Source organism: Dipodomys merriami, unplaced genomic scaffold (assembly GCF_024711535.1).
Source record: "Dipodomys merriami isolate MVZ:Mamm:240054 unplaced genomic scaffold, mDipMer1.0.p SCAF_5, whole genome shotgun sequence".
Taxonomy (NCBI): Eukaryota; Metazoa; Chordata; class Mammalia; order Rodentia; family Heteromyidae; genus Dipodomys; species Dipodomys merriami.
Window position 1 is genome coordinate 15,822,161 of NW_027206068.1, and position 26,195 is coordinate 15,848,355.

The 26,195-nt window shown below is 39.0% G+C and overlaps 1 protein-coding gene across 1 annotated transcript; it reads left to right on the forward strand.

The window, feature by feature from the left end:
• Positions 1-741: 741 nt before the first annotated feature.
• Positions 742-14,019, forward strand: Polr1f (RNA polymerase I subunit F). The gene is made up of 4 exons (XM_069996135.1): positions 742-1,009; positions 3,249-3,390; positions 9,150-9,358; positions 9,787-14,019. Exons 1-4 carry the CDS (start codon positions 756-758, stop codon positions 10,130-10,132), a joined length of 951 nt encoding a protein of 316 aa, XP_069852236.1. The 5' UTR covers positions 742-755; the 3' UTR covers positions 10,133-14,019.
• Positions 14,020-26,195: the final 12,176 nt, after the last annotated feature.

A 26,195-nucleotide genomic window follows, 5' to 3' on the forward strand; every position in this document is an offset into this window, starting at 1 on the left:
AGAGAACTTGATCTGTACGTGTAGAAGTGTAGAGCCCTGCAGAGGTTAAGAAGTTTGGCTTATCATTTAAAAAACATGGGAGCTTTAAACAGGGACCATCATAGTATTTCAGAGGTCAGGTTGCTTGAGCGTTCTAACAAGATACACTTCCAAGAGCAGTTTGAGCCCAGAAGACATAGTTGTCCAAATGGAGCCTGGTTTCTTCTATGGGCTTACAGGCAGGCAGGACCGTGGGCTAATGTGTAAGAGCTCTGAGGATGACGACAGTTGGGCAAGCAATGGGACTATTTCCTGATTTAGCAGCTGCAGAAAGAGCAGAAAAGCTGCCCTGCGAGGGAGACAGACGGTGGGTTCGTGCACACACGTTGCATCTGGGGAATGGGAGCTGCAGGAGAAGAGAAGATATAGGCTATAAACATTTCTGACGCCTTACTGTGCAGCCCAAGCGTGCAGACTTCTATTAAACCACGTCGCTGCTGCGAAGGGTCCAGATGGTCACCCTCGTCAATGCAATGAGGTCGGAGACACTTTTTGGCCTGCCAGAACCTCTTTGGTTTGGCATAGGCTAGGAACGCCCCGCGGGCTCCGAGCAGGAGAGGTGCCCCCTGCTGGCCAGACTTGTCTAATGCGAGCGAAGGAAAGGAGCGTAAAATCCCGGAGGCGTGGCAGAGGGATGTGACGTACAATGTAGGCGTCGACGGCGAGGCGGTTGCGTTGCGTCAGTCGCGCGCGCCAGCAGAGACCTAGGTAGCCGCATGGCCGCTGGTGGTTCGGAGCCTCCCGGGCCGAAGGCGGCCTCGGAGGGGCGGGTGGTGGGCTCTGCCGGGGTCCTGCCTTGCCTGGAGCTGCCGACCTACGCTGCTGCGAGTGCGCTGGTGGGCAGCCGCTACTCCTGCCTGGTGGCCGGGCCGCACCGCCGGCACGTCGCCCTGTCGCCGCGCTACCTGCACCGGAAGCGCACGGGCATCCGGGAGCAGCTGGACGCCGAGCTCCTGCGCTACTCGGAGAGGTACCGCGGCCCGTCGCCTTGCCCCTCCCCGCCTTCCCCCTCCCCGCCTTCCCCCTCCCCGCGGCGGCCCCCCGAGCCCGGCCGCGGCCCCTCCCCGCCTTCCTTCCCCCTCCCCGCGGCGGCCCCCCCAAGCCCGGCCGGGGCCCCTCGCCCAGCGCGCACTCGCCAAAGCCTCCGCCTGGGCCCGGCCGGGCCCCCGGGGAACCCCTTTCATGGAAGGACAGGGAGGGACTTGGAGGTAAAATGTCCTGGGCCGGGAGTGCAGCAGGTGGGAATACTGTCGGGACAGCCGAGAGGCCCAGGATTGTGGGAGGCAGAAAACGTTTCATTCAGCTCCTTCCGGGTTGGTTTGTTTGTTTGTTTGTGGTCATTGACCTGACAGTGAAAATGTGTTGTAGTTACTTAGCTAAGTTGTCCTTCTCTAACCGTAGAAGATGGCACGCACACATCTGTACAGCAGTTGTCTTGGTAGCATACGGGAAGCTCGTGGATTGTTGGGGCCCTGGTAATTTCCCGGGGTTCTCGTTTTTGTTTTTGTTTTTGTTTTAGACTTGGTTAGAGGTGGAGTACCACTTGCCGTCTTTTATAGGAGCAGAAACTGTATTCAGCCTAACTAGTAAGCCTGTAGTCCTGGTGCACTTCTATTAAGGTATTCAAGGGAACTTGAAAACGCTTCAAAATTACAAGGGAGGAGAGACATTTCTTAACGTTCCTCTAAACGACTTTGGCCCAGAAGAGAGAATGTAAAACCTGTGATAAATAGACTTCCTGAGGTTTTCATGATTGTCCTACAGTAATTCTGTGAGCCCCAAGGAATTTCAGATACAAATTTCTAAGAATCAAGTGTATCCTGCTGGGTGTCTGGCGTGGTTGTCGGGCACTGACCTAGCAAGCCTCAGACCCCGTGTTCCATCCTCATGCTGCTCCTCCCTTAAAAAAATAGAAACAATCATATCTGGTATATTCAGCTGAGCACCAACACACAGTTGTTTATATTTATATATGTATTGTATACTAAGGATTTGGTACAGTTACAAATGTGGAGTGATGTAGGCAGGTTACACTGATAACAGTAAATTATAAAGTGCTATATGGATATTTTCTCTTAAATTTACATATCACTCAAAGAAATTTAAATATGTTAAAACTATGCAAGGATGACTTTGTGTTGACTTACATGTATTTTTAAAAAGACTGTGCCAGCTCGTCTGTCCCTGTACTCAGAAGTCATGCAGAGCCAAAGGTAGTTTGTCATTGTGCAGAACTGTCTTTTCTTGGCTTTTGCAGTGTTTGTGACAAATAGGTCTACTAACACAAATTCCCAAGTTTGTTTTCTTTTGTTTTTACAGAATATCAATTGTCCTTCATTTCAACTCAAAAGTGCTTTCTCAGGAAGTGCCTTGAGTTTATAATTTTTCTAACTTGGTAGTCTTTTCAGTTCTCCTGTGGCTCCTGTCTATTTTACCAAAATAAAATCTATTAGACACCAATTCTTATTCTATATGAATCCTGCTAGAAACAAAATAATTTCATAGAAATACTCTTTGCTTTGAATGCAGTTTTCAGTGGCCTTTGATTTGTGTGTGAAACTAAAACAGAGTCAATAAAATTAAATTAGGAACAGTGATGGCATTTTTATATGCATTTAGAAGGTTGATTTCAGCTTTTCCTTGAATGGCAGGGAAGTCACCAGGTCTTTCTCCTTAGTTGATGATCAGCATTTTGAAGTAGTTTCCTGCTGTCCTCTGAAACTTGGGGACTAAAGTGTCAGAGCCACTTCTCTAATGCTCTAGTTATATTCCTACACATTTCCATTTGTTAGCAGCAGGTGCAGATTGGGACTTTTCTGTGGTAAATCATTGATTATAATATTGAGGGAGGACTCCACCTTTGACCCTAATGTTTCTGTAATGGTTGAAAAGTATTATGTTTGGTCAAACAGAAATACACAAACACTTGCCAAGACATTATTTCTCCAACAGCATGACAGTCATTCAAGGAAGAGGAGTCAATTTGTTGCTGGTATAAAATTGTGCCTTTTGTTTTCTGAGCAGCTATCTTGAATAATCTTAAGGTAGCCAACACATTGTAACCTTTTGGTACATGGTACTGCTACAGTCTCTTAGACCAGTCCAGAAGAGCAGGCATATGCTGTTGTGGTTTTGGCATTGAACTTTTTGAACTCTTAGAAGAGAATATCTGATCAATGAAGACAATAAAAAGATGGTTTTTTTAACAGCCTTTTAGGTGTTCCTATTGCATATGATAACATCAAGGTTGTGGGTGAGCTGGGAGATATTTATGATGATCAAGGACACATTCATCTTGACATTGAAGCAGATTTTGTCATTTTCTGCCCTGGACCAGGGCAAAAACTTATGGTATGTATATCATGTTTTTCCTTTCTTTGCATAATTTTGTAATTGGAAAATGTTGATTGTCTGCTTGTTTTGTCTGAGACCAGAATTCAGACTCATTACCTACGACTTTTGCTCATTGACTAGTGTTCTACTTAGGTAAGCCAGGCCTCGATCCCCAAGATTGCCTATTTCTTAGGAATCAAATATTGTGGTAAATAGAAATTATTTAAAAGAAAATATCATGTATGGAATACTGGAGTTGTTCTTTTTTGTTTTTTTTTCTGTCGATCATGAGGGTTGAACTCTAGACCTGGGCACTGTCCCTTGCCTCTTCAGCTCAAGGCTAGCGCTCTACCATTTGAGCCACAGGGCCACTTCTGGTTTTCTGAGTGGTTTATTGGAGATAAGAGTCTCACAGCCTTTGACTGGCTTGGAACCGCAATCCTCAGATCTCAGCCTCCTGAGTAGCTAGGATTACAGGTATGACCCACTGGCGCCCAGTGGAATACTGTAGTTTAATAAGAGCATATTAAAATAGTTTTAAATAATGTAACATATCAATTGTCTATATAAATGGGACTTCATAGTATTTCCATATATACTTACACCAAGCATTGATTATATTCATTCCTCTTTCTGCTCTACCCTCAATCAATACCTTTTCCACTTGCTAGTAATTTTTATTCTACTTTCAGGTTGCCCCCCCCCCCCAACACACATACTTATGAGAAAAAAACATAACAATACTTGCTCTCTGTCTTAATTATTTCACTGAATGTGCCATCTTCCAGATCTATGTATTCTGCCACAAATAATAGAATATTCGTCTCTGTGACTGAGAAAAGTTAGTCTTTTCCATCAAAGTAGGTCTTTCTGTTAATCTTATGAGTGTTATTTTCCTGAAAAGTTCCTACTTTAGTCCTTGATTAAATTTTACATCTTATTCCTGCTACTCTTTAAGACATCGTATTACAAGTGCATTGAATTTTAGTTACATTCTGTTCCTGTTAATTAAAACATCCTGTTGCAGATATCGGACCAATCCTAGCAGAGGGGCAGGGTCTCCGCTGCATTAAGGATAAAAGGGAGCAGCCTCCTGCTCTGTTTCCTTGTGAAATCTTGGCTGATGGCACACTCTTCTGCAGAAGTAAACTGCCAAGTTCCTTTCAAATTGGTGTGCTTATTTCTACATGGCACCCTGATACCCTGAGGCATATCTAACAATGAATAATGGTCCACTGTGTACATGTGTACATGTTGTCTTTATTAGCATGTTGATGGGTCTCTAGGCTGATTCTATATCTTAACTATTGTGATAAAACCAAACTAAACATGGCCATGCAAATATTCTGTTGTTTGTTTCTTTTGAATACATAACCAGGAATAGAATTGCTGATTAAATGTTCTGTCTTGATTTTTTTTTTTAGGAACTTCTATATTCTTTTCTATAGTGACTGCTAATTTACATTTCTACTTACAGTGTATAAGAATTACTTTTTCTTACAGCCATGCCAACATGTATTATTTTTGTTGTTAAATTTTTTCTTAATTATACCCATTCTGATGCCAATAAGATGGTATCTCATTGTAGTTTTAATTTTCATGTCTCTGTTGGGGCTTCGTTTTTGAGTATTTTGAGTTGTTTATATGTTCAAGAATTAATGTTTGTCAACTAAATAGCTGGCAGATATTTCTCCCATCTATGTTGCTTCACTCTGTCCATTGTTTCCTTTGTTGTACTAAAGCCTTTTGGCTTTATGTGACCCATTTATCCATTTTTGCTTTTATTTCTTGTGCTTTGGGAGCTAGCCAAAAAAATAATTTCTCTTATCAGTATCTTGAAATGTTCTTCTAAGTTTTCTTGTAGTTTCAGTATTGCATTGCAGCTTTGATTCATTTTGAGTTGATTTTTCTACAGGTCATAATAGGGGACAAGTTTCAGTGTCCTTCGTGAGAATATCCAGCTTTCCCAGAAACATTCATTGGAGAGGGTGTCCTTTCTTTAATGTATGTTTAATTCTGCTCTCTCTTCTGTCCTTTGATCTGTTTGCTCTGTTTGCTGAAGATTGTCTATTCAGGATCTTGTCCTCTATAAATTTGTGGGGGTTTTTTCCTAGTTTGTGAAGAATGTCATTGTGCTGGTATTTTGATAGGTATTACATTGAATCTGCAGATTGCTTTTTAGATATGGTCATTTTAACTATACTAATTCTTGCAGTCCATGAACTTGGGAGTGCCTTGAGTTTTTTCATGTCTTGAGTTTGTTTCCTCAGCTGTTGTAAATGGGATTGGTTCTTTGACTTCTTTTTTGAGATAACTTGTTGGCATAGATGGGATTGATTTTTTTGGCTTTTTTGTTGGCATAGAATGATGCTACTGGTTTGGTTATAGTAATAATTTTGCTGAATTCTAATTTTTTTTGGTAGAGTATTTTTGAGTTTCTATAAGATCTTGTTATCTGCAGCGACTTCTTTCCAGTTTGAATCCCCTTTATTTCTTTCTTTTGCCTAATTGCTGTAGCTCAAATTATAAGTGTGAGAGCCATCATACCCAATTTGGCATTTCAGAATAGGACTGTTTAGAGTTACATTCTTTCAGCTTTCATTTGGGTTAATCTTTATCATTCCTTTATTTCTAAAGGAAATTAATAACTTCTCTTTTTTCTGGTAACTGCATTCTCAGTTAATGGATTTTTTTTCAAATCTTCAGTGCTGTGAAAATCTCATGTTACTCTTTCCTGGCCTGTACGGTTTCTCTGGGAAATCTGCCATCAGATAGAGGGTACCCCTAGATGTGTTTCTCTTGGAACTTTGAGAATTTTCTCTTTCACTTATGAAGCCTTGATTACGAGGTGGCTTGGGGTATACTTGCTTGAGGTAATCTAATTGCCGACCCTTGACTTTTCTGTGCATGTATATTTTTACCTTTTTCTAAGTTTGGAAAATTTCGTTCGTATTTCTTTGAATGAGCTTTCTACTTCTTTGACATTATCAAGTCCTTCTTAAAATTCAAGAACCTGAATATTATCTTTGTTAATCCTGTCCTAGTATTCCTTCCTTTTCATTTTTCTCTAGCAACTGTGTATTTCAAATCGCTTCTTTTTTTTTTTTTTTTTTTGGCCGGTCATGGGGTCTGAACTCTGGGCCTGGGCACTGTCCCTCACCTCTTCAACTCAAGGCTAGTGCTCTACCACTCGAGCCATAGCGCCACTTCTGGCTTTTTCTGCTTATGTGGTACTGAGGAATCGAACCCAGGGCTTCATGCATGCAAGGCAAGCACTCTACCACTGAGCCATCTTCCCAACCCCCTCTTTTTTTTTTTTTTTTTTTTTTTTTTTTAAGCTTACTAAGTCTTAGGTCTTTTCTGCTACTGATGCCTTCTAGCATATTTTAAATTTTGCTGCATGGTTTTCAGCTCAAGAGTTTCTGGGTTGTTGTAAACATTTCTCTTGTTTCTTCAATTTCATTGAGTTACCTTAAAAGAGCTATTTAAGAGTTCCTTCACACTAAGGACTGCATGTAGTTTCTGCCATCATGAAGTAGGTGAAGTCATGGTTTCCTGTAAGCTGTTGAAGCTTGTTGGCATGTGTTACTATCTGCACATTGACAAGTCTCCTAATCTGGCTCCATTGTACCTTTCTTTTCAACTATCTTAAACATGGTACTTATATTCTCTGAACTTGTGGTCCTGTCTGTTATTTCATCACCAGATTCAGATCTGCTGTTGGTGTGTTGTTCAGATTTGTCCCCAATTTTTTGTTGGTATGTTGTTCAGAAAGAAACGGTCGAGTGCCTAGAAGGAAATATGACTTTACAAGCCTATCCCTGGAGCTAGGATAGGCCCAGATACCTGACACACAATAACAGGGCTGTGGTTAGACACTGTAGAATTCTACTCTGCTTGAGTACACTCCCTGTGCATGGACCAACCTGACTAGTGTCATTGTGGCCACAAAGCTGTGTTAAGACTCTCAGTCAATAGCTCAGCAAGACCAGTATAATCTTGGATTAGGACCAAGGCTTCTGCTTCTGTGGCCTTCCTGTGGCTGAGGTGGATTTGTGGCCCAGCAGCCAGACCTCCAAGTGATAACCAGGAGTCAGGGCTCTGGGGTTTGTCTTTCATTGAGCTTCACCATGGCAGGCCTGCTATTGTGTTTCAGGTATAAACCTCACGGGACTTGAGCTCTGGGCCTGAACCCTGTCCCTCAGCTCTTGAGCTCAGTGCTAGTGCTTTACCACTTGAGCCACAGCGCCACTTCTGGCTTTCTGGTGGTTTATTGGAGATAAGAGTTTCATGGACTTTCCTGCCTAGGCTGGCTTTGAACCGCAATCCTCAGATCTCAGCCTCCTGAGTAGCTAGGATTATAGGTGTGAGCCACCGGCACCCGGCTTGGGCTTAATTTTTAACTCTCCCTATACAAGGTTGGAGGCAGCTTTCAGTTACCTGCCTTCTTCAATGCATCTTTTCATTTTGTTATACTAAAAGTAGACAAGATCACTGATTTCCTTAGTTTTTGTGCTGTAGTTTGGTGTCTCAGCTGCCATCTTGACCATCTGTAGTTTATGTGAGAGGTCAGTTGGTTGTGTTCATTCTCACAAATGTAGAGTGGCTTCTATTTAGTGTCGTACAGAATGATTTACTGCCCTAGAATCCCCTGTGCTCCAAATCTATTCCTTGTCTTTCTCCCCAATATACTAATCTTACCGTTCTCTAGTAATTTCTGATCTTTATAGTTTTGCCTCTTTCATAATCTCAAATGATTAGCATCATTTTCAGATTAGCACTTAGGACCCCTCTGTGGGTTTCTTTTTTCAGAGTTGTTACTTCACTTTTTTGATTGTTGAATAATATGCATTCTGTGGACATTCATAGTTTATCAAACCATGCAGAAACTAGCACTGGAACACCAACACCATCATGACAGATCAAGGAAGTTTTACTCTGTCACAAATGTGAAAGATTGCTAATGTTAAATTCATTGTGTATGTGTCACATTATTTACAACTCTAAAGAAAATGCAAATTTAAAAAAATAAGGTTTTCATGCATGTACTTTGTACATATTAATTTGGAAGAGGCTTTTGTGTTTTTAAAGAAAAGTTTGATCCTAAAGCAAAAAAGTCACATACCACTTACATTTTTGTTTTAATGTTCTTATGATTTAGCTAGAGGCCATGCTAGAGATTTGCCTATAAAAGGTGAACTCTCTTCTAATAAGACTAATAGGACTGCTTCTATCATGTTAAATTGAATCATTAAAAAATGCATTTTGAGCTTTGAAGAGGAATCTGTTTCTAGTGTAATGTGGACTCCAGTTAAAAAGGCCCAGGCCTCCTGCCTTGAGGTTCTTTTCACCTGTATCAGAGTGTTTGCTGCCTGGTTTCAGTGCAGTTAGTAACTTCTTCACTAGGGAATCTTGAAGTGTGGCGAAAGTTTTGTGTGAAGCAGGTCTGACCCGATTGATTACTGCTTCTTATCCAGATACACAGTTGACTTACAGTAGCTCTAATAAAGTTTGAAACTCTGCAGTCATCTAGAGTTATGTTACATTTGGTATAACATGGTAAGTTGGAATTAAGGTGAACTTTCCCACATTAACGTATACCTTATAATTTAAAATATACATATATATATAATATACTTACAATTTATAATCTGAATGTTTTCTTTTGAAGATCATTTTGAAGCTTAGAAGATTTCATTCATCTTTTTTTGGGGGGGGATTCATTCATCTTTTAACTTGAGTCTTTTCTCAATCTTTTTTTTTTCTTTTCTTTACAGGGTACAGTTAATAAAGTATCATCTAGCCATATTGGCTGTTTAGTACACAGATGTTTTAATGCCTCCATCCCTAAGCCTGAGCAGATGTCTTCTGAGCAGTGGCAAACCCTGGAGATAAATGTGGGTGATGAACTTGAATTTGAAGTTTTTCGTCTAGACTCAGATGCTGCTGGAGTATTTTGTATTCGAGGAAAACTAAATATGACTAGGTCAGTTCAACATATTTGAAATACAGTTTGAAAGAAGAGATGGGAGACTTCATTGTTTTGTTTCTTTATCAAATGTTCCTTATATAGCTGGTAAGCCTGGGCCTAATATTAAGTGGCCCAAAATTTCCTGAGTCAAACCAAAATTTAGAAGCTGTGTTTTAACTTCTGGAGAGATACATTTAAGTAGTAGAAGTAACAATTTAAGTTAGAAGTACATTAAATGTTAGATTTAACATTGAGATTAACATAAAAGCCCATAGACATTTCAGTTGACTGAAGGAGAACAGAATAGAATATTTAAAATGTTACAGTAGTTATATATCTTATACTGCTGTCATGTGGAAAATTTTAGCATTTCAAGTTATTCTTAATCGTGTTCCTTTATTTTTGTCTACTGCTGTTAATTACTTTTAACTTTTAACTTACAGTTTGCAATCCAAGTGTTCTAAAGTTTCTGAAGAAATGGCAGAAACCAGAACTGAGGAAACTATTGAAAAAATTTCAAAGAAGAAAAAGAAAAAGAAGAAAGATCTGGAAACACATGAAGCAGATGGTAGCACCTCAGAGCTAGCAGATTCTGCACATTCCACTGTGAAGGAAGAGGCAGAAGATGTACAGATTAGTTGTAATATGGAGACCCTCCAGGAGGAAGAGCCAAAGATGAAGAAAAAGAAGAAGAAAAAGTACCAAGATCAGGACCCTGTCTTCCATGGCAGTGACTCCAGTGGTTACCAAAGTGACCATAAAAAGAAAAAGAAAAAAAGGAGAAAGTGAGGAGGCTGAACTCACCTCAGACCAAAGAAGAGAAAAAGCACTAGTCTATAGTGCATCTTAAATACTATTCAGTTGTTAAAATATTTACACTGGGTAAATACATGTTTCGAATTATACAAAATTCTATGTAACAGTAATTTACTAAATAGGGTTTTGTACTAAAATTATAAACCTGACTGTAAATTATTTTTTGTAAAATAAATATTATTAAAAATGCCATTTTAATGCATACTGTATAAAATGGTAATACCTGATGCCTTGCATTCTTTCAGATGTTACGCTGTGTATGAAATTATCTCTATGCCCTCAAGACTTGCAAAAAAGGGAGTGGAGTTTTTCTCAAATGATAGAGCACTTGCTATCACTCATTAGGCCTTGAATCTAAGCCCCAGAACTGTTTAAAAAATATTGAAAATGGTACTATAATACAGGGTTAGTTCAAGTTATTATTCAGATTATTAAGTAAAAAGTTCATTTTTACCTTTTTCTGGTAATAGGCTTCTCTGATCATTACATGATATTTTACTTCGCTTTTTAAAAAACTCAGTATATTTACTAAGTTTAAGTTTTCCTTTGTCATGACTTGTTTATTTCTGTTCGTTGCAATGCATTGCCCAATGGACTTTCTGAAGCCTCTAGTCCAGGTATTTGAGTGAATGCCTATGTGTGCACGTGCACTGCACCTGTATGCATGTCTTTAGTTCTGAGAGGTGGATGGAAAGGGCTGTTAGTGTACCGGTTGATTTGTGTGTGTTTCAGCTGAATTGATTTTGTGTGTGTGTGTGTGTGTGTGTGTGTGTGTGTGTGTGTGTGTGTGAGAGATACAGAGCCTGATGAAGACAGGATAAACAGGATTGTGTGTGTGTGTGTGTGTGTGTGTGTGTGTGTGTGTGTGTGTGTGTGTGTGTGTGTGTGTGTGAAAGAGATACAGAGTCTGATGAAGACAGGATAAACAGGATTCTCTGTATCAGCTATTTTCATTGCTATTTATCGAGTGCTAGATATAGAGCTGGCATCAGTTTAATGATAGGTAATGAGTTAGTTCTGTTAGGGGACTATCTTGGACTGATAGAATGGAGAATCCAGGCAGTATATAAATATGGGTGCCAGAAATGGAAATATGCACGCCAATATCTTGTAGTGGAGACTCAGCTGCATTGAGTCTGATGTGACTGGTACAATTGGAGATACGTCCTCAGTGTAAAATGCATACTATATATTTTGAAGATGTACAATAAAAAGTATCAGCTATGTTAGTTTTTGTATTGACAAAACTTATTTTTTCAGTAATAGGTTAAACAAAAATAATTTTGGCCTGTTGTTAAAGAGTGAAAACTACCCATAACATTTATATTACCTGTCCTTGGACATGCTATTTAGAACAAGGTGTGAGTTGAAAAAAGTTGTACTTTAAGGGCTTAATTTAGTGATGTACTCAGAAATGTTTTAAATGGGCCCTGCCTAGCATGCATGAAGCCCTGGGTTCAATCCTTCAGTACCACATAAATAGAAAAGGCTGAAAGTGGCACTGTGGCTCAAATGGAAAACTGCTAGCCTTGCAAAAAGAACCTCAGGGGCTGCCCAGGCCCTCAGGAGTGGGGAAAAATATTTTAAAGAGTCCTTCAAATTTGAAGAGCCTATTTCATACATATCAAACAACATCACATTTATGTTATTCATAGAAAAATACATCATGGTTTACCAATCTGAGTAAATTTTCTGCATAATTGATATTTCTTCCAACTTTATTTTGGTAGTTCTGTGGTTTTAGTTTGGGCCCTCTCACAATGCTAGGCATGTGCTAGAATACTTAAGCCTTTCTGCCAGCTGTTTTTCCAATATTGTGTCTTATGCCTGCCTGGATACTATCCTCCTACCCAGACCTGCCATGTAATTGGGATTAGTGGTGTGAACCACCACACTCAACCTTTTTATTGAAGTGAGGTCTCACTGAAATCCTGTTCTCAGCTCAATATCTTGAATTTGTAGGTGTGAGCCACTGTACCAGTCCAAAATGAAAGGGTGAATCTCCCTAAGAATCATCCCTGGCCATCCTCCAGGAGAATAGTACTACGTTCACAAGGAACTCAATTTCACCAATCATAATTAGCTAGTATACCACCTGATTTTATGGCTCATTTTGATAACCTGGTTAAAACGTTCTTTATTCTACACTTTTATAAATTGACTTAATCTTTTTATATGTTTTCTGGTTATCCTTAAAAATTCACTTTGTCAAGCTCAGAAAAGTGCTTTGGGTTGTGATTGGAATCACCCTGAATGCTGAATGGAGGGAGAAGTCATTTCGGTGAAATTTCTGTGAAACAGTTTTCTTAGCCAGTAGGTTACGTTAACTCACACGTCAAGTCATTCTGCATCATTAAGTAGCACTAAACTCTTCACTAATTTTTTAATCATATAATTTCCAGTTATTGGTAGCATTCCTTTGTTAATTCGATTATTTTAAATTGCTAACTAGTTCTTGCTGGCATATTACAAATAATTGATTTCATACATTAACCTATCTAGGAAAATAAACCAAAGTTTTGGCCTTGAGTCATTGATTTTTACTTGGGATTTTGTTTTGTTCACTAGTTCTCTTTACTGAGTGTTCTCATACACACACACACACACACACACACACACACACACACACACACACACACACACACACACACACACACACACACACACACACACACACACACACACACACACACACACACACACACACACCCTGGGCTTTTTAAGTTAAATTCATTTAACTCCAAGGTTTCTAACACACACACACACACACACACACACACACACACACACACACACACACACACACACACACACACACACACACACACACACACACACACACACACACACACACACACACACACACACACACACACACACACCCTGGGCTTTTTAAGTTAAATTCATTTAACTCCAAGGTTTCTAATTAGTTAAAGTTCTCTGATTGTATATTTTGGAAGTATAGTGTTCTTGCTCTTTAATGTCTACCTTTAAGCCCTTTGATTCATGGTTTATTTAGAAATACTTAAAAAATTCTAAGGTTCTCTAATTGCTCATTTTTAGCTGTAGTAGGTATTGTGATAATTGAAGGTAATCTTGATTTGTCTTCACAAGTTGAGATTTTCTTTGGGCCAGTATATAGTCTTTATCTTAAAAAAAAAACACTTAAAATAGTCTAAAGACTAAAATATTTTGATTACCATGCAGTAGGAAACAATAGATAACAATCAACTTGATTGACATTTGGGGGCATTTTTCATGGATACTTCCTGGAAAGTTGAACAGCTGTTCAATTTATCAGTCCCCCCATCCCTTGCCCTTACTAGAAAAAGAGATGGCAAGATGTGCAGTATAAACTGTTTTCTCTCCCAAATCTGCGTTGGCACCACTAATTAGCTCCATAATGTTTTGTCTTCTACTTCAAGTAAACACTTGGTACACAGGATCATCTTAAAAACCAGTTTCCTTTTATCCGCCATTAGAAATGTAAACCTACTCTTATTCACATTCATTTGGTTTCTCTTGAATGTATTTGAAGAATCTTAGGCAAAAATTAGAAGTTACACAGTGGTGTAATTAAAAATAGAACTAAAAATCAGCAGACATCTGCAACTAGGATTTCGAAAGTAAGCTGTACTCTACAGCTGTCCATAATTATTTCCATGTTCATTGGATATAAATAAATGCTTTCATACTTACTAAAACACAGACAAATGCCTTGCCAATTTTCTTAATAAATAGCTGGAAATTAAAGGTAAGTGACTAATCAAAGAAGACATTTTAGAAGTGAAAATTAGAATGCTTTAGTTAAGAGGCATTTAAGAGTAAGGAAAAGATCTGAATAAAATCTATCCAACATACAAAAGTTATTGTTACAGTGTACTCCACTGTATTTTGCTAATCTTAATGTTCCTCAGATGGCATATTTATTAGGGATTTCATTTCATTTTGTAGCTGTTAAGAACTGAAGAATATGAAAGGTACTATATTTACAAGTTAGTCTGTCTGAGTGCTAATGTGGGAAATAAGATTCCTAGGTCAGAGGTATGTAACTTATTTAGTATTCATCAGAAAGCTTGATGTTCGCCAGGCACCAGTGGCCCACGCCTGTAATCCTAGCTACTCAGGAGGCTGAGATCTGAGGATCACTTTTCAGAGCCAGCGTGGGCAGGAAAGTCCCTGAGACTCTTACTCCAGTTAACCACCAGAAAACGAAGTGATGCTGTGGCTCAAGTAGAACACTCTCCTTGAGCTGAAGAGCTGAGAGACAATGCCCAGGCCTAGAGTTCAAGCCCTACAACCAACAACAGCAAAGCTTGATGTTCATTTTTGTGTTAATTTCTTGCAACTGGCAGTGTCAGAGATCCCACATACATGCTTTGCATGAGATTTCTGTTACAGATTTAAAGAAAAACACAACTATGTTATAGCTTGTCTTTATCATCTTTCTACTTGGGTAACAAATACTGGAGATAAATCAACTTTTAAAAAGGGTTATTTCTGTAATCCTAGATCTAGGGAGGTAGACACAGGGGGATTTTTAGTTCAAAGCCAGCATCAGCTTCAAGGCAATTTCTAGGCCACTCATGCTGGCTTCCTAGATGAAGCTTCAAAGCCAGAGGGAGGGTAAAAGTTGGTTTTTGGTGGTTTGGGCCATGATCACTTGGCCTTTTGCTTTGGGGCTTGTTGCAAGTACATAGTGCCAATGTGTGGAGGAGGGAGTCATTACGAAAAGAAAAAAGGATAGGGTAGGGTTTTGATATTTTCAACAAGTCCCATCTCTTCCTATTGGTGTCTCGGTGCTGATGACCAGGACTTTAATACATGGAGCCTTGGAGAACCTATACCTAAACAAGTCAAGTATTTCTGATGAGGTGCAGCTATATCTGCTAGTGTGGTTTGGATATGATTTCCCTCCAAGGCTCAAGTGTTAGAAGTCTTGGTCCTCAGATGATGAGTCATTGAGGTGATTGGATCATGAGGGCTTTGCCCTAATCAATGGATCCATCATATATTGGAGTCAATTTGATGATGTTACTGAGAGATAGTGAATATAGGAAGTAGGTTACTGGAGTCCTCATAGAAGATATGACATGTTTGAAGTTCCCTCTTGTCTGTATTCTGGCCATGGATGAGGTGAGAAATTTTGCTCCACCATGCTCTTTGGCCACAGTGTTTTGACTTACCATGGCCCAGAAGCAGTGGAACCAGAGCCAGATTCCATGCACTGAGACCCTGAGCTAACAAGTCTTTTTGTTGTTTTGGCCAGGTATTTTGTGACAGCATCAAGACCTGACTAGCATACCTGCCCAACCTTTATCCCAGTGCAAGACATCTTCATTACAGTAAGCAATAAACCTGTTTCATTGGATTCTGCTATGGAGAGAGGCATTTTTTAATTTTTCCAAAGCCTTTCTAAATATTATTGAAAAGTTAGTCTAAAAGTCTAGGTCTAAAGCCATGAGAGACACTGTTCACAAAATTTCCAGGAAGAATCTTGCTAAACATTGTCTCTCAACATCACTCATCTTAAGATTATTCTACATATCACTATAAAATATTACAGGGGCTGGGAAGGTGGCTCAGTGGTAGAGCGCTTGCCTTGCATGCCTGAGGCCCTGGGTTCGATTCCTCAGCACCACATAAGCAAAAAGAAAAAAGCCGGAAGTGGGGCTGTGGCTCAAGTGGTAGAGCGCTAGCCTTGAGCTGAAGAGCTGAGGGACAGTGCACAGGCCCAGAGTTCAGGCCCCACAACCAGAACCCCCCCCCCCCCGCAAAACAAATATTATAGTTTACTCAAATGTGTGGGATTTGCTAAGTATATAATCCATTTCAAGTTTAAAGTTGGTTTTTATTTACTTACTGGAATATTTGTATCAAGTTGCTTATTTCTGTATTTTTTTCTTTTAGAATATGTATTCATTAAGTGAACTGCCATCTTATTAGGACTACACCCACACTTAAATACCTATATTGCTGTATTTGCACCATCAACTAGTTGGGTGCCTGCTAATTATTCTGTGTAACATCCTTTTTAGAAATCACCTTTCTTCCACAAATAGAATTACTGTGGGGCTCTGACATAACCAGGCCCACACTGCTCCAAATTACCTAGTAATTAAACAAATAGCAAAGGAAGGTTGGGGAAATCTAGTTTGATCCTGTAGGAGAGCATAGTGTGTTCCTATCTCTAGTTTCATTCAGCTTCCACCAGCACACACGTGTCAGAGCTTCCAAACAGGCTGATTAATTAGCTGTGGGCCTTGAATCACATTCCATCAAGGCCATGTTTCCCACTGTTGCTCACAGTCCACGTTAAGGTGCAGCACAGATAGAGCAGACCTGTGAGACACAGCTCCTCTAATGAGGACCCCCAGTGGCCTGGCACTACCCAGCAGCCTAGAATGTTCCTACCTCTTTTACTTTCCCTCCATTTCCAGGTCAGACTTAACAGTGTAACATTACAGCTTCCCCTTTACACCCCAGTGCCCCTGTGAATTCCATTTTCTCACTGGCGTTTTACCTAATAAAATCCTTGCAGGTTCCATTATGTCTCTGTGTCAAAGGTGAGCTTGACTATTTTTTTTTCTGGTTATAAAGAATTGCATCAATTGAGAATTAGAAAATCAGGTAGAGGCAGAAGAGCCAATAAGATGGAGGTAATATACTCAGCACTACACTGAACCTAGTTAATAAACTAAAACATCCTTACCTCCCTTCTTCCTCTTCTGCTCCCTAGGAGAGCAGGAGCCACATCCCCTGCAACAGCACAATGCAGGTCGCAGAGTAGATAGAGATTTTTTAAGTAAATGAAAATATTAACGTTTTTCTTGTGACTTTGAACCACTTTGAAAAAGCTAGATTATTACAGAAGTGCAGAGAAAGGTTGCAGTACCAACTGTACTGCTAACTCCAGAAGATACTATGGGTATAATTTTAGTCCTGTTCGTTGCCTTTGGAGTAAAGGCCCTGGGTCTCAGTGATCCAGCCTCAGAAAGATGAGAACCTTTTAGTTTTATTTAAAAAGTTTTAAATGATCTAATTTTCCCCCTCTTGAACCTAAGTGCCAATAATAGATACACCACTGGTTTTTTGTTGCTGTTTTACTTTCTCTTTCAGAAGTGCATTCTCTTGTTCCATAAAGTAACATTTCTACTGAACAGGCTGGGTTTGAACAAACAAAATCGTTGCAAAATATACATTTACCTATCTCCCCCACTCTCATATTTTAATTTAGAATTCTTCGTGAAGAAAACTACTAGAACTTAAGCCACAAAACAGGCTAGAAACACAGTCATGGGAATTTAGGGGTGTCAAGAATTAGAACAAGACAAGAGTGGCAGCTATTGGAAACAAGAACTTCTCTTGTTCATTCATAGGCATTCCTTCCAGTTATTTTGAAGGTCCAACCTCTGACTCTGAATTATAAATTCTCAGAAGAGAATGTTTGGGCCAACCCATTGCTAAATCATGACTTCCCAACACCAGATTTATGGAAGAAGTAAAAGTGAGAAATTTTCAAGAACACTGAGGGGTAAAGGGTATCATTATATATTGACAGATACTCTAGAAAGGCTACTACTAAACTGTCAGTCTGCTTGGGAACATCAACCAGGAGGTGACATGTTTGTTTATATAACCAACAGCTTGTATGCCTGACTTATATTATGAGCTCCATGAGGATTCGGAAAGGCTTTTATAAATTTTCTTAATTATAGTACTAGAAGTTTTTATTTTATCATACGAGTTACATAACTCATGCATTTACTCCTTGAGAAATCATAAAGTGGAAGGACGTGACGTATTCTTTTAAAATCACTCAGCCCTGGAAGAGCAGAGCTTATTCCGGTCTTTCCATCTAGTTTGTTCAAATACCCTAGAGACCTTGTGTTGTGTCCTGCAAGAAAGGGACGGCCAAACTGCAAAATGCCGGTTCAGGCATTCTCATCCAGCCAACCCCTGGGAGGCTGGGCTGTGTGCTTTCCTAAACTACAGGTGACTATGAGGAACACTGCAGCCTAGATGTGGCTTCTTTTGCTGTCTCTTCATTTGAGTTTATTTTAAAATAAAAGCAGCTATTGCTAACTCATTTTTAAAACAAATGGCAAAATGCCTACATATCTAAAATGAGTATTTCAGAGACAATTGTGAGCACATTTTGTCTTAAAAGTAATTATAGTATGAGATTTAGATTTTCCACTGTATTTTATGTGCATAGTTCCTTCTCTATTCTAGTAACACTAAATACCTATGATTTAAAGAGATGATTGAAGTTATTCCCCAAGTGGATTTTGAAATTTTTCCAACTGGAGTTTATAGACCGAAACAACTCAGCTCATAAAAGTGACTATTGAAACCTTCAATAGAGAACATCATGGTTCTACAAATCAGGACCAAAGAGTTTGTATCAATTTTTCTTTGAGACATCTTTATAATGCAATAAAATTGAAGGGCTTTACTTTTAATTTACATTAATATATTTGGGTTTTATATCTCAAATTTTATTTTCTGTTAATTTTGGTTTCAAATTACATGTCCTTTTAGATATCACATGATGATTTACAAAAAGACCCAGGCTTAAATGTCTCTGGTGGCCTCAGGGAGTTTCATGAAATGAATAGGAATGAACTTTCACATTCAAAAGCCCTTTGCTTTTTAGAAACTTAGTTTTGTTGACATATTTCCTCTGAAACATTCATTTATGTAACTAATTTTTTTTGGGGGGGTAATTGGCAAATTCTGATTTGGAACTTGGAATTGTCAGAAAATAAAGCAGACAATATCACCTATCAGTGGAAGGCATGTTTTAGTAGCCAGAGGGAGAAGGGGGAAAAAAAAGAAGCAAATAGGTAGTAAGTTTTACGGAGGAAAATAGGCAAATGGCATGCCAGTATATCAAGAATCACAACTGTGATTTTAAATAGGGCAAAGAGTTTCCCTAAGTGAAATCAGAGCAAACACTTGAAAGAGATGGATTCTGAATAGAAAGTCAAGGCGAGAGTATAGTCAGTGAAGAGGTCCAGAGATAGAAGGAGGGATATCCTTTATCTAGATATCTTTCAGAAATGGCCAGAAATTTCTAGAGCAAGAAGATAGTTATAGCAGGATGAGAAAGGTGGAGAGCAAGACGCGAGTTCTGAAAAAGTTAATTTTGTGTCTTTGAACCTTTCACATTTAGCCTTGCCAAAAATCTGATGTAGCTCTTTTGATGGAATTAAGTACATTTTGCATTATTTGATGCCAGTTACATGAAGGATAACTAAAGTCATATAATTAGAAAATGCTTAAGATGTTTCTGTATTAATATGCATATAAAATCTATGTTTCAAGTCATAAAATGAAAAAATAGCATGAACATGTACTTTAAAATCTGCATATACGTGGTAACATTACACTTTAGATGCAATCAGAAATGGTTGTCTTCTCATCCCTTTCTCTTAATCAAGTTTTGTTGATTTTTCCTAATGTCGGCTAGCTGGAGAAGAGAAAAAAGATTTATTTTGCTCAAAGTTCAGGCAGACCTGTTGCTTAAGGCTCTGGCGAAGTCTAATGATGGATGGCATCATGGCAAGAGGACATCAACACAGAGGAGATTATCTCACCCAATGAGAAGTCAGAAAGCAACCAGGGCTTAGGCTTGCTCTATAACCCATTTACTATCAAAGGACATTCTGCAAAGACCAGCATTCTCTTTCAAGGGAAAGCCTGATTGCTCTGTAGTCCTGTGAAACTGGCACAAATCTCCAAAGGGCAGATGTTGCATACTCCAACTACATTCTCTGAGCAAGATGAACATTAATCTCTACTGGAAAAATTATGTTACTTTCCACAATACTTGGGATGTGGACATGGCATAGTGTATGAGATACTGCAGCTAGCTGTAAACTAGTGGAGACTAGAGACAATTCTAGGTAAGTAGCCATTCAGATGCACCATTTAGGTTCAAGCTAAAATCACTACAGATAAAATAGGACTTGCAAAGAGAAGGTCCTCTATAAAAAGACAATAGTCACTAACCAAATAACTGTTTCATGTAAAACCTGTCTGTTATGGGAGTCACTTTTCCGCTCTGTAATAAAATACCTTTATAAACAAAGTAAAGAGAAGAAAGATTTATTTTGGCCCACAATTACAGTGCTTTCAGTCTAGAGTTGGCTGATTCCATTGTTTGGGGGCCTGTGGCAAGTCACAAATATAGTGAAGAAGGAAGTGAAGGAATCATGTGGTAAAACAAAAGTACTCACTTGATAATGCCCAGAAAGCGAAGAGAGGATGAGGGGATGATGGGGTGAGGGCTCAAATCTCCCTTTGAAAGCATTGCCTCTCCCTGCTTAGCCCCATGACCTAACTTTTTTTCCAGCTGGCCCCTTCGGTTCCACCACTTCCCTGTTATGCCACAGGCCAGCATTAGTGCCATATACATCTGGGCATCTGTGAGACATTTATGATCCAAACCATAACCACCAACCTATATTGCTACTGATGAGTGCTAGAAGAGTATTTAGCATTTTATATAAATACTCCATTAACTACAGTCTTTTGGACGTAGATTCCATTTCTGCCAAAGAATCTATTATTGTTTTGTGCAGTAGAAAGACCAAAGATCTGATCTGAGTTAAAAGCCTCTAAAATATTTTAAAAGTATAACAAGAAGATGCTCAGCTATTTGATAGCAATCCATAGCTAAAACAGGAAGGCATGCTCTTCTAGTTTGAACAGGATTGAATATAGTGAATGCTTCACTGCAGTTGAGCACTGTAAGGATACAGATGTATGTAGCTTATTCAGTTTTTTTGGGGGGTATCCACAGGTAGAATTACTTGTATGTATAAGAATAGATCTCATTTTTTACTTTGAAAGTATCTTTTCTATGTTTTTTTTTCATATTTTCACCAACATTTGATAAGCAGGCACCTGTGGTGAACAAACAGTGATGCACTGTTATGCACTTTTAGTTTTAAATTGATGAGGATAATGCATTCAGAGTTTGCTATTTGCAGATTTTGTTAAGAACATTTACAAATGTGGTTAGCAGGCAGTGAATGCTCACGTCTTCACATTTTACATAGAGGAACTTTTTTTTTTTTCTGTTTATGTGGTGCTGAGGAATTGAACCCAGGGCCTTATGCATGCAAGGCAAGCGCTCTACCACTGAGCCACCTTCCCAGCCCAGGAACTTTTTGAACTAGAGAAAAATCTTTGAAAACCAAAGATGCCCTGGAGTATTTCATTGTAACTCAATTTTGATCACCAACTGGACTACATTATGCAAATAAGTTTAACTTCTCTAATGGTAGAGGCTCATCTTTACACAGCTGATGTCGCGTTTGTTGCAAAATAGGGAAGGCTTGATAGAGTAAATCTGAAAGTAAATGTAACATTACACTTATAAAACAATACAATTCTCACAGAACCTATCTTTCTGTTTACTTAACAGTAATATTTAGGATTTGCAATTGGATGAATAATGTGAGCAATGCTATAGAAACGTGGTTTCTGAAGTGAGGGCTAGGTGAGTTTTGTAAAAGGAAATGATGTTTATACCCATGTTTACTCTCATGCTATGTTAAGATATTTTAGACAGTTTGTACCCTTTATTAAATTTTTGTGCTAAGACTCTATTATATAGCATCAAAAATTAGTTATGACATAATAAATGTGGGAGGGAGAGATACTTCACTGAATATTTTGGCAATCATTTTATGTATGTTTTTTCAAATGCACACTGTAGCTTGATAAGAAAAAGATCTTAAGACTTTCAAAGAGTTTCATGGCTAAAAGTAAAAACTAGGCTCTTATTAAAAAAATACAATACCACAAGTCAGATGTAGATCCAAATGACAAATTGAGAGTTATTTTAAGAAGAAATAATTAAGGACCAAAGAATTTCAAGCAAGATAAAAATATTTTAATAACTCAATAATAAGGCTTAATTACTGCTAAGTGGATGAAAAAGCAATCACTAGAATAAGTTGAACATGTAAAAATTTAAGGGAGAAGTAAAATGAATTATAATAGTCTAAAATTGGGCAAAATTACAGTGCTATTAGGTAATGATATAATGATGAGTTTAATTGAACTGAAGTCACTTCCCATTAGAAATGATTGTATCTGTATGAAGGCAAGAATATTTTTATCCCTTTTGAGATCTGAAATAAAGTTAATAAAATATGTAAAGTTTTTTTTGCTTGGAAAAAACCAGGAAACAAGTCCTAATAGCTCACATTTTCTAACAAATAGAATGAAGCTGTGGAAAGAGGTGGGCCAGAGCCCACTAGTGCTAGGAATGACAGGAGATGAAAGATCAATAAGAACAGTTATTTTTGTTTTATTCCCACTTGGCAAATGCCTTCCATGCCTTTTCGTGTCTTCTTTTTGCCTTTGTTGAGATTTAAACATTACAGTTACACCATTCATGAGGCATAATAATAGCATCTGGTCATTCTTGTCTCTTGCTTTGAGACATAGTCTTGCTGGGTAGCCCAGGCTGGTCTTGAACTCACAATTCTCCTGACTCTGCCTTTTGGGCCACTGAGATTACAGGCCTGCATCTCAATGACCACCTGTTCTTTTTTCTTAATTGTCTTTACTTGGTCACTATCCTCCCACGGATCCTCATTGTTTTTAAATGCCGTCAATGTCTGCACATTCTTCCTCCAGGTTCATGTTCACAATAACTATTTCTTTTGAACCTGATTTCTATACCTGGCACCAAATACCTGAGGAAAAAAATCATCTTAAAGGAGGAAGGGTTTATTTGAGTTTTGGTTTTAGTTCAAGGTCAACTGCACTTATTGCTTCTGGCCCATAAGAATGTGATGGTACGAATGCACACCCCAAGGTGATTCTCATACTCTTTCAAACCCTTCTCTAAGGCAAGAAAGTCTGACATGTTATATCTAAGCACAAAGCCAAGGAACTACATTAAGTCTGTCTTTCTATAAAAATCCTGAACTTGTCACCTGCAGGTGAAGTGTGGCCAGCTCTCCCGGACCATAGGTGTCTGAGAGGGTGGGCCAGAAGACCGGGCACCAAACACGCATGCCAAAGTGAACGGTCATTTCATGAGGATCTTGTCACAATCTTGTGGACCGTTCCACGTGATTTGGAACCCACGTTTTATTAGCTTCCCAAGCCTCTGTCCTTTCTTTCTCCCCTGCCATCCTGACACTGTTAGTTTGTCATATAAATCTCCTGGTTGTATTTCTTTTCTTGGAAAAAAAAATTAAAAGGCAAAACAAAGCAAAAAGACAGTACAAACAAGAATGTAAAAAAAAAAGAATATGATGGTAGGAATGCATGTGTAGCTCAGGGCATCTGGGAAGCATAGAGCAGGAAGACCAGGATGAAATAAAACAACAGAAAACAAGTTGCAGACTCCTAAGATACAATGGTAAAGAGAAAAATGGCAAATGGCAAATGGAAGAAATAGAAAAATAGCAGAGAGGACCTTGAACAAAGCAAGACCAAAACCCAGCAGGATAAATATTATATCTGCTAGCTAGTTCTACAATCAGGTTGCATAGTAGTGGGATGTGGGCCCCAGAAGTTTGGCACCTCCACTGCTATGTCTGTGCAGACCATATGGACTCTTTCTTGGGCTGACTCTGCTCACACCCTGTTTCTTCTCTAGACTAGTGCTTCATGGTCTGGGCATCTAGAGCTTCCTGAGGTCTCCATTGTTGATTTGGCATCATTCAGCTTCACATATCAACCTGTCCTGGGCTGCTTGCAGAGATTCTACTGTACCAGCCACTACCTGTTCTCCCCAAGATTGCCTTTGAAATCTCATGGAGCCTCCATGAGCCTGTAAAACATCGTACAGACCTGGGTAGGCATGCTACATATGCCTTTCTGTTGTGAATATATATATATATATATATATATATATATATATATATATATATTTGACAAATTAACCTAAAGGAGGAAAGCTTTATTTTGACTCATGGTCTCAGAGATTTCAGTCTGTGATTGTTCCAACCATTGGGCATCCTGACAGAGAAGGCATAATGGAGAAAATGCGTTTGCCTCATGGTGGCCAAGAAACAAAGAAACAGAGAGGAAAGGGCTACAATCCCACTATAGCCTTCAAGATTGTACTCCAGGTGACATATTTCTTCCAAGTAAAGTCCTACCTACTAAAGTTTCCACCACTTTATAATAGTGTCATTAGCTGGGGCCTGAAGTCTTCAGTGCATGAACAATAGCAATGCCTACAAAACCAACATTGCTTGGACTAAGCCAACATCTGTAGCTAACCCAAGCTGTACCAGGGCCTTCTTGGGCCATGGCTACAGGATCCTTCTAGTGCCTTGCCTGCTGAAACACAGGCAAATAAATACCAAGGAGACCATTACCTTGGAAGTCATGGGTCCCAGTAAGATGTCCCAAGACTTTGTTCTAACACAAAAGCGTTTAGGCTTGTATTGGTAAGATTATAATAGGTGGATTCCTGACATGTCCTCATGTTGTCTTTCCCAGCATCCTGATGCTGCACACTGAGCTTCCTGTGGGTGGGGCTTAACCTCTTTGCTGAGTGTGGAGGTATAAATTGGTAATGTTTTATTGTTTATCTACAAATAGAGACTTCTCATTAAATACATTACCTTTTCCTACTTATAAAATTAAAAATAATCTTTTGATTATCCAAGTTGCTTTACATTTAAGTAGATCTCTAAGATCTTTCCTCCAGTCTGTCTCAGGATTTCATTATTGTTGTATTCTTCAGTTTGAACATGGTATACCTCTAAGTAGACTTGTTTGTATTATTTTTTCTACTTTCTGTTCTATGAGCTTCCTGAATCTATGCTTTTGGTTCCTCTCATGAACTTTAGAAAGTTCTTGGTCATCTTTCCTCCAAATAGATTCATGTAGGGCTGGGAAGGTGGCTCAGTGGTAGAGCGCTTGCCTTGCATGCTCAAGGCCCTGGGTTCGATTCCTCAGCACCTCATAAGAAAAAAAGAAAAAAGCTGGAAGTGGCGCTGTAGCTCAAGTGGTAGAGCGCTAGCCTTGAGCTGAAGAGCTGAGGGACAGCGTCCAGGCCCAGAGTTCAGGCCCCACGACTGGAGCCCCCCCAAAAAAACAAAAAAAAAACAAAACAAAACAAATAGATTCATATATAATATAGATGTGTCACTTAAAACAGGAAAAGACAAATCCATTGTTGTTCAAATGTCATAGAGTGCCCTTGCACAAATGCACACAGTGAGTGTCACTAATTGATATAATATGATGGGACCACAGTTTACATTTGGTTTGTCATTGACCAAAGTGTCATTGAGTAGCATCTGTCTATTTCTCTGCTTATTTTTCTTCTTATTCTAGTTTTCTAATTATAATTATATATGCTTTTCATATGTTGCACCCCCTTAATTTTTTTTGTGCTAGTGCTGGTACCTCTCGTTCTTGTTAGACTCTTTTTCTCAGGGCTTTTTGTTGGTTAACTTGGGGATAACTCTCCCTTACCTCTGTGGACTATGCCCCGCTCCCTCACTTTGGTGGGTGTAGAAGGCTGGCAGGGTCTATAGAAAGATGTATTTTCTGTGATGAAGCTCCAGCAAAGTCATTTCTCCTAGATATTAGATGTTTATTGTGGAAAAGATTTGGTGTTATTTCAGAATGATTACTCTTCTTTCTGCCTATCAGGAGGAGTCTTAACTGGATGTTACCATGGAAATACAGTGTGATTCCTGGAGGTAAAGTACTGGAAGTCCTTCTAAGATGAAGACCTCCAGTAGCTTCTCAGTTCACACTAGACCCCACTGGGTCTCCAACAATTTGTCATTCCTATGTTTTCCTGTGGGTTTATGACTCCAACAGCTTATGCTCTGGGCAAACAGATCTTGGCTGTCTCTCTGATGTCTTTATTCCTATGGATTTCAGGGTGGAGGTTTATTTTGTAATCTCAGTTCTCTGTGGGGTCAAGAACATTTTGCTTATCTGTTCATCTGTCCTTTTCATCTTGAAAGGATGGCAAAAATTCTTTTTACATATCAAAAACATAACTGGAAGTCTACTAATTAAATTTTTTAAT

What these genes read in the sequence shown, in the direction of transcription:
- Polr1f (XM_069996135.1), top strand. Translation starts at nt 756, where the DNA reads ATGGCCGCTGGTGGTTCGGAGCCTCCCGGGCCGAAGGCGGCCTCGGAG. An exon ending in GACCAGGGCAAAAACTTATG is followed by an intron (nt 3,391 to 9,149) that starts GTATGTATATCA and finishes TTTTCTTTACAG; the next exon opens with GGTACAGTTAATAAAGTATC. An exon ending in GGAAAACTAAATATGACTAG is followed by an intron (nt 9,359 to 9,786) that starts GTCAGTTCAACA and finishes TTTAACTTACAG; the next exon opens with TTTGCAATCCAAGTGTTCTA.